General features: G+C 37.5%; 1 protein-coding gene across 1 annotated transcript; it reads left to right on the top strand.

Annotated features, from left to right (window-relative positions):
- Window positions 1-531: 531 nt before the first annotated feature.
- On the top strand, window positions 532-7,663 carry LOC145786493 (uncharacterized). The gene is made up of 5 exons (XM_082598158.1): window positions 532-637; window positions 1,266-1,427; window positions 1,996-2,148; window positions 2,524-2,693; window positions 3,318-7,663. The coding sequence occupies exons 1-5, from the start codon at window positions 586-588 to the stop codon at window positions 6,018-6,020; spliced, it is 3,240 nt and encodes a 1,079-aa protein (XP_082454284.1). The 5' UTR covers window positions 532-585; the 3' UTR covers window positions 6,021-7,663.
- Window positions 7,664-8,681: the final 1,018 nt, after the last annotated feature.

The following is an 8,681-nucleotide window of genomic DNA, read 5'->3' on the forward strand; positions in this document are numbered from 1 at the left end:
TCATAAGAAAGTTTTGGTCTACCTTGACCCCGCTGTGCTGCGATGTTGACACATCTGACCTGTGAGATCCAGCTTGAGCTGCGCTCAACATGACCAAGTTACACAGTATTCCATGTTACCCAATAACGTGATACACAATATTCCAGAACAAATTACAGATCCACTCCAGCAGACAATTGGAATTAATGATAGAATATGCATTATGCAATCGTTGAGTCAGCTGCTTCCATTTTTGTTTATGCTATTTCCATTAGCATTATGTATTGATTGAAGGCTTATATGTATGCTTGTGAAAGTGCAACTTGATTTCTTCAACAAGCAAAAAACTTTGTTCAGCTGGTGACTATATATAACATAATATAAATCAATAGCATAATTAACTATAAGAATTTTGGTTTCAAGAATGTCAATTGTTATACAGTATCTTTAAAATTAGTTATCTATTAAAATAACACTTTTGATTTGGTTTTGTATGAGGTATTAACTTTGTAGTAATGGCATTGGTACATAAATATACGTTCCAATTTTAGATTTTTCCCAAGTGTTTGTGCTGAAGTTATTAGTGTAAACTAGGTTAAATAAATCATGCCGGAAGCAAGTGGAAAGCGAGCTTTCAATGACATGGATTTTGAGCTAGGTTTGTTTCAATAAGATATGTTAAAATTTAGTATGACATTGACAAATAAGTTTCTGTTTCTTGAATGCCGCAACTCACTGCTTTTTCTTTCTTTTTTATAATGTATATAATACGAAGTTATTAGATTAAGTGAATAAAACACATATAAGACTGACTAGTAGTCAATTCTTGCTACAATCAGCTGCCGAGAAACTTATATAGTTAATTGGAATGTATGGTCTGAATGGCTAGCATAGAAGCTACATCGTTATGGTTAGCGAATCACAATTACTCGCTGTTCTAGTGAGTGCTCAGCCTTGTGCTTATAGACATGAAGAATGCTCCCTTTTTCATAATGTCCTCAAGGATAAGAGTTAAACTGACTGGTAAAGGCAGTGGTTGAATAGCCTTGGGACATGAATTAGTGGTGCGATACTGACAAGTCTGGCCTCATGGGTAAAACACGGTGTCTATGGCTGTCAATTACAAGCTACAGTATTTTTGTAAAAAGTTATGGTCTTGAGGTACGGTAATCGATAAATGTTTAAAAGTTCTACAGCCACTTCTTCCTTAGCTGTGCATTGCATCACTATAACCAAGTGCAACATATTTATTATTTTTGCTTATATATATATATCTCCAAATTTAGTCGAGTACAAGGAATGGAGGGAAAAGTTGCATCATGGATTGTGCTTGCCCAGAAAAGTGATAGATGAAGCTGGAAATGACAATTTTGATACTCTTACATTGTTGCAAAATGTTCAAGACTGGATAAGAACAAAAGTAAACAATTCGCCGGCATACTTTCCAGGTAGAAGTTTGTTGGCACCAGCAATTCTGGTTACATTTGTGCATTTACTTTTTCAACTCTTTTAGTATTTAACTAAATTAATGTGATATTTATTTGTTTAGCTAATGCTTAGCAATAGTTTGAGATTCGCAGCGTTTATGTGATAACTGAATTATGTAATTATCTGTGAAGTAATTGCATTCCTATGGATTTTCACCTACTGTGAAAATCCATAATACCTTAAATGGTTCATACATATAGCATAAAATCTTGCGATAGGCCACCGGTATAATTTTATCTGGTCGTCATCATGTGAGCGTCTGGGGCCGAGGGTCTATCCTATCTGGTAAACGATACCATTTTACATCAAAGTAGCAGTGTACTATAAAAAGGGTTGGTATAATTCTGACAGTTTACCAGGGCTGTAATTATATTATTACTGCCAGTTTGCGTTTTGCCGATTACGACATTTTTCCGCTTTATTGCATATTTCAACGATATTTGTTTGGTGAAAAGTGCGTCAGAAAAAATAAATTTGTGATGCTATGTTATTGAAGTTAATGTTTCAGTTGAATTGTTTTTTTTTTAGAACAAGAGTATGTATTGCCTGTAGAGGAATGGCGACTTAATTTGTCAAGACATTTTCCAAATACCCCACTGCATGTGTATGAAAATGCAAATACAACATTTCCTAATGATGACTATGGTAAATGGAGACATCTGGTTCTTCTCATATTGCGAAGTATGTCTACTATTTTGAATGATGTTGCAACTATTACAACATGCGCAGTTCGTATTGTTACTAGTATATGCTATATAAATTTGCATCTGATGTCTGCTCCAGCATGAAACTACAGTTATGGTTAAATTTCTTTACCAATGGGCTATGCATATTTGAGCTATGAACAGTTATAGTTTCCACAACATGTTGTTTAAACATTTTATCTGTCATTAGCTCAACTCTATGGACTGCAGAAAGGCGGCCAGTCTGAAAGAAGTGCACAACTAAAGCATGCTCTGCAGTTCAATAAAGTGCATTTACTATAAAATGGTGAAATATGAAGTATTTTATCTAAAAAACGGAATATTAGCACAATTTTTTTCTTCTTTGGAACAGAACATATTGAAAAGTTCAAACCTACCGAACAGGGAGGATCTGATTCTGATTTCACTAAACAGTTGGATGTGTACGAACCTGGATCTCAAAGTTCTAAACGCAGCTCTTCCCCTCCGTTAAGTACTGGAAAATCGATTGGAAACTTCAAACCAATGTCGACAGACTTCTTTGTAAGTTAAGTAGGCGAATATAACTACCTTGACTGCGCACTTGGAATCTAAGTTTGATTACTGATTAGGCTAGGCATGACGTAATCATTTCAATCTGACCTTAACCTTTAGTGCATTCTGTTGAAAAATTTGTAACTACTTTAAATTATGCTTTAATAAAACAAAAGTCTATCACCCTTGTTATGATTTTTTTACTCATTTCACAACCTTCTACAAAGTTCTGTCTATAATTATCTTACCCAAGGACCCAGCTCCTGTTGCTTTGCTGCATCGACTATGTCTGTGGTTTATTAAACGCAAATTTTGTACATATGTCATATCATAGCTGCAGACAGTGCACACCGTTTCGACCTCTCGGTCTCATCAGTGCAGTAGTTACACTGGAATGGCCATGGAGATATATACCTCCATGTGACATTTTCCCATTTGTGGTAACCAAAAATGGTACTACTGCCAACCTTGCCAAAGTGCTCAAACTGCAAGCAAATCATATATATATAATTGTCCTGGTTTGTTTAATTTATTTCATTGTTCATATTAACTCATAATTCTACAACTTTCCGAATTTTCCGATTGTTTTTATAATTTACTGCATGAAACTACGGTAATTTATCATTTATCCAGAAAACCGAAGATTTTGAGAGCGTACAGAAGAAATTCACGGGTTGCTCGTTCTTACAACTCCATGGTGGACAATTGTCTGGCAAAACTTACTACGTCCATGGTCTTTTGCGCAGCTACAGCAAGACAACTTCAAATGGTGCTCGCCCTGACTTAATTTGGTATTTTGATTGTGATCGAAATGAGTTTTCTTTCGATGACGAATTTGAGAATATTGCAAACTACCTGATAGAGAAGAAACTAATATCATCAGAAGAATTTGAAAACCAGAAAAAAGATTCCACCAAAGTAGATAGAAGCGTGTTAGAGCTGTTGCAAATAAAAAAGATTAACACAGTTTTTGCTTTTGAAAATATGAGCGACTTTGGACAAGCCGTTCGGGAAATCATCTCTACTCTTGTAAACTTTGAAGACAGCTTAACAATAAAAGTCATCTTTACGACACGAAGAGGTAAGGATTCAGTTTATGACCAGACGAGCGCGGAACATATCCCAGGATTGGTAAAATGGCCTGTTAGAACTTACACAGATGAAGAAGCTGCACATTATTTAGTATTAGATGGGCCGTCTGAAATTGTCTGTTATCGCTACAACGCTGATGATAGAAAGATTGGTTCTGAAAAACTTTTGAACCCAGTTGATGCCAAAAAGGTGGCAAGTTATTTCCACAACAATCCAGGATGTCTTAGAGCAGCAAAAATATACTGCTTGACAAGACGTATCACCTTCAAGCAGTACTTAGAATCAATGGAAGAAAAGCCAAGCCGTGATCTCGTGTTGCAAAGTGAGGCAGAAATTATGCAAAGCCATGACCCAGAAAATGTAAAAGCATTTCAAGTGTTGCGAAACTTGACGTCATTTGATAGCAGTTGCACTGCGGCCACGAAGAGAATGGAAAAAGTGTTGAATGTGCTGTCGTTTGTCAATCACGAAGACATAGCAGTTCATCTAATTGGAAAAATATGCCAGCTAATTCGTCCAAATCACGCGCAGCTAAGCGCAACAGAAAACTTCGAACTAAATCGCAGCGAGGCATCGGATGTCGTATACCGTATGGAAGAAGTGCTTTCATTTGAACATAAATCAAACATCAACTACCCAAACGGCGTCGTAACTGTTCCCAAAGCATATTTTGATGCTTTGAGGGAAGATCCTAAAAACGGTGGAGAAAATTTGAAGATAGTTTTAGAAGCAATGGCAAAGATGGCCAGCAAAGATAACACTGAAAGGACTGCGAACATGAGGCTTTTGTTGCTTCGCCCTCACATCGATGAATTATCGAAACATGCCAACAAGTTTCTTCGAGCGAATTTCAATGTTAAAGACAAGAAGAAAGACAGCTTCAAAGTAGCGATGCTTGTATGTAGATTATTCGAACTGTTAGCCCAAGCATATGTGCAGGGCAGAATGAAAATGACATCTATCACTTCACTTCAAATGTTAATCGAAGCAGCTGGTTTGGTCTGGGAAGTAGTGACTGCTTACAAGAAATCGAAGTTTTCCACTATGACATGTGGCTTTCGACGTCAAAAAGTTGAAGATGCTCTTGAGTACACCGAAGGAAAAAACCCCGAGGAACAAGGGGCTCGCATTGCTGAAATTTGCTCAAAAGCTGGACGTAAAGTTGGCGCAGAAACGCTAATGGATTATTGGATAGCTTCCACATCTTTTAACAAGAAAAACGTACAAGATTTTGTTCAAAATGCCGCTGAGATGATGAATGGAAATGAAGAAGAGGCAAAGAAAAAATTAAAAAACATCAAAACTTTGAGTGAGAAAGCGTTACCGTGTCAACCGTCCGACATCCAGGTTCTAAGGGAGACTGGGAACTTGCTGACAGAAGAGCAACTGCAAGACAGTTTTTTTGCCGAGCGACTTTCGAGCATCTTTCACACTTTGGGAAGACAGGTGCTTTATCTCCAAAACGACCTGCCAGAAACAGATCAAAAAATGTGTCAATATTACACTGATCTAGCACACTACATTGCAAAAGCCACTCGTGAGAAGACAGGTGTTGGATTGCTCAACGAGTACATTACAATAGCAAATGCTAAAGTTCCAAGAATGTTGCAAAATCAGACGAATGAAACAAGCGCCGAAAGAAAATTGCGTTTGCAGGAAGGATATCGTCTCAGCAAAGAGCTTCTCAATGTCACATTCAAGTATTATGAAAATGCATGTTTCCGGTTGGTCAAAGATACAGGTTACACCAAGCTGAACGCATACAAGTATATGGTAAAAGCTAACACCAAAATAATCAAAGAGAGCAGCGCTACATTGCCGGAAAGTGCTTTTGCTGAATGCAGAAAAATGTTGAAACTGGCTAAAAACAATTCTTCGTTAGATATGTCTCCTCATTGCATCATCAATGCTGCGAGATTCTTTGCTGCTGCAGGTCACTTCGATGAGGCGTTTCAAGCGTACACTGATGGGTTTGAATACAGGAATGAAGAAAGTAACGATTTGTCAGGGATGATCCATTCACGTGACTGGAGGCCCAATTCATGTGCATGGGCTTTTCACAATTTCTGTAAGACAGTCGACGCCTATTCATCAACACAAGAAGAGTGCAGCCAAGAGGTACAAAAGAAACGTGCTCAAGCATACAAATACTGTCAACAGGTTCTAAAATTGGGTAACATTGATAAGGAATGGCAAGGCCGAATGGAGAGTTGGTCTCAAAAGTTCAAAACTGGACCAAACTGAATGCCTGATGTTTGCTTTATCGGACTACGACTTTGCAGTTTTACATGTAGCATTGCTTTCTACAGCTCATCCTTACTGGTTGATAAATCATTGTTGTCTCAGAGTGTACGAATTTTTTTTTTGATTTAAAGTTTTTTAACTGAAATATAATTTTCTTTAAGAACTATTTGCTTGTAGTATCAATTCGGATGTTTCATTTATTACAAATGCATATTGTAGTTACCAATTTTGGTTAGTCTAGAATTGTGAAATAATGTCATAAATAGTTTTCATATATTCCAGAAATTGTTCCAACATTTAATTTTTAGTTTTCTTAATATTAATTGCAATACAGCACTTATGAATTTTAATGTACTTGTAAGCGAATGTTGACAAAAGAAGAATACAATGTATTTTTTTTTAGATATTTCATAAAAGCTGGTGCAGAGGTTTAGTAGCCTGTGTTCTTAATATTTTTTATCAACGCTTTTTGTTTTTACTTTTTTGTATATTTACTGGCATGAAGAAGTTATTCCCCCTTCTTCATCTTGACTCATGATTTTGATAAAATCGATCAGCCATGCCAATACATGTTTGGTTCGTGTGGGATGCAGAAATAAGCCTGGCAGTATTTCACCGACATCTTGTCCACTGTTTTCGACATTCTAATCACTGTATTGTTTTAAAAGAAATCTGAAACATTGGGTTACAAATTTTGATTTTTCCCCTTAAATTTGATGTGGAATGACTCACAGATTTTAGCTTAGATTTATAGTATGCTATGAATTCCTGGGTTTTAGGCAAGCTTTTTAGCATAGATTCATAGTATGCTATGAATTCCTGAGTTTTAGGCAGCATCTTGACTGGTTAACCGCAATGTCGTTCGGTGCTGCTAGACCTTTCTATTGCTATATTTTGATTTTTATGCAATTGTGTTTCTTTTTCTCGACTCATATTAGGAAGGCAAATAAAACAACCATATCTCTCCCTTTTAACTGATGCTCACTTATATCTTGCGTTTGTATTTACAGCTTGTGTGATTATGAGTTTCTATAGCGTTGGGATGGCGCAGCGGGTAAGGCGCCCGCTTTCCAATTATGTAATCCTGGTTCGACTCCCGGCTGATGCTAGTTGTTGACAAACACCGCTCACCTCTACCCAGGGTGTAATAAATTGGGTGGGCGTAGTTGCTAAAGTAAAGGCGGTCGAGAGAAAGGAACTGGCCACCCCTACTCTCGTTAGTGCCGAAGGCTTAGAATAATGAGAACCTTATCTTCTCATCCCCCGATGCTTGGATTCAAGTATGGGACTCACCTTTTTAGACTCTAAGATTGTCTAAGAACTATTAAAGTTCGTGTAATGTTCGTTTTCGTAGTTCACCGTGTAATCTTGTGTTGTTCTGATTTCTTTGTGCTTTGACCTTAAATTGCCTTGTTTCCTTGGACAAGGAAATGTTTTCAACTAAAAATGGGCAATTGCGTTTTAGGATATCGGCGCTCAGGAATTTTGTTAAATGCATATAGCCTATCCTGATTCCGGCATTGTTCATTTCTTGTTTGACTGAAAATTGTATTCTTTTTTATCATTGACTTAGTAGTTATTTTATCGCTATCGATGTGTACTTTAGTGTATTGGGAAAGTAAAGTAACCGATGTCCCATCTCATCTGATTTCGACTTTGGAAAGTTGTCCGGTTAGTAAAGGAGTGGCCCAGATCAACGACATGTTACAATAGGGTGGAAATTTGCAAACGTGGATCCGTTAGCGTTAAGAATACCTTCTCCAAACCCAGTGCTTTTATATATTTTTTATATGTAGTTATAACAACTTGCTCTTCAGTGGTAGTTCTCACTTTAAAAGGAGTTAAGAATCCAAAGGTTTTTAGTCTTCTGGAAACTAGCCCATAGGCTAGTAAGCTGATCAAACTTTGCTGCAATTGAGTACAACCTAACTCTAGATTTTTGTTCAGAAATGTTGTTTTTGTAAATTTAGTATATTGTAATCAGGGATATCTAAAGGGGATACGAAGGCTTTATTACGTCTGACAATAGAAGGGCTTTTGTTTATCGTGAAATGACAATTGGCACCGATAGTAGTTTAATAAATCTTGTTATGATAACTTGCATTGCCAGGGGCGGCTCGCTAGTGTGTGCTGCGGTGCTGCAGCACTCCCACAAAAATTTTCACGAAACGTTTCTCGAGTATCTTAGCGTTTCTTCAGCCCAAAATGTAGTTTATGTTTTCTGTTCACAGAATTGCTGACTGTGTAAATTATATTTGGCAACTCTGCGTGCTGTAAAATATTTTGCGCAAGGTTACAATAAAACAAACACTCGATCGTGACGTCAACGAGCCGCGTGTTTTTTTGAGTTGCCTGTACAAACGAACAGCAAACGCAGGCCCGTAACTAGCTTGGAGCACTAGGGGGGGCAATAAGTATTCTAAAGGGGGCTCAACTTTTACCTTCCGTATCATGTACGAAAACGACGTTTGTACCAGTGGCGTAGCTAGGGAATGTGCCGCCCGGGGCGGATTCAGATTTTGCCGCCCCTTCAAGAAAAAGCATGTGAAAATGAAATGCGTTTATTTATCAGCACTGCAATACGCAACGTGCTATTTTCAATTTGCGGTGTAAAGTCAGACGAACGTACCATTATCAGTAGCGTAGCCAGGAATTGTGAAA

Source organism: Aplidium turbinatum, chromosome 17 (genome assembly GCF_918807975.1).
Source record: "Aplidium turbinatum chromosome 17, kaAplTurb1.1, whole genome shotgun sequence".
NCBI classification, from domain to species: Eukaryota; Metazoa; Chordata; class Ascidiacea; order Aplousobranchia; family Polyclinidae; genus Aplidium; species Aplidium turbinatum.

Excerpts from the sequence above, each read along its gene's own strand:
- LOC145786493 (XM_082598158.1), top strand. The coding sequence starts at position 586 with ATGCCGGAAGCAAGTGGAAAGCGAGCTTTCAATGACATGGATTTTGAG. Across the intron at positions 638-1,265 it reads TGACATGGATTTTGAGCTAG|TCGAGTACAAGGAATGGAGG; the intron begins GTTTGTTTCAAT and ends CTCCAAATTTAG. Across the intron at positions 2,149-2,523 it reads GGTTCTTCTCATATTGCGAA|AACATATTGAAAAGTTCAAA; the intron begins GTATGTCTACTA and ends TCTTTGGAACAG.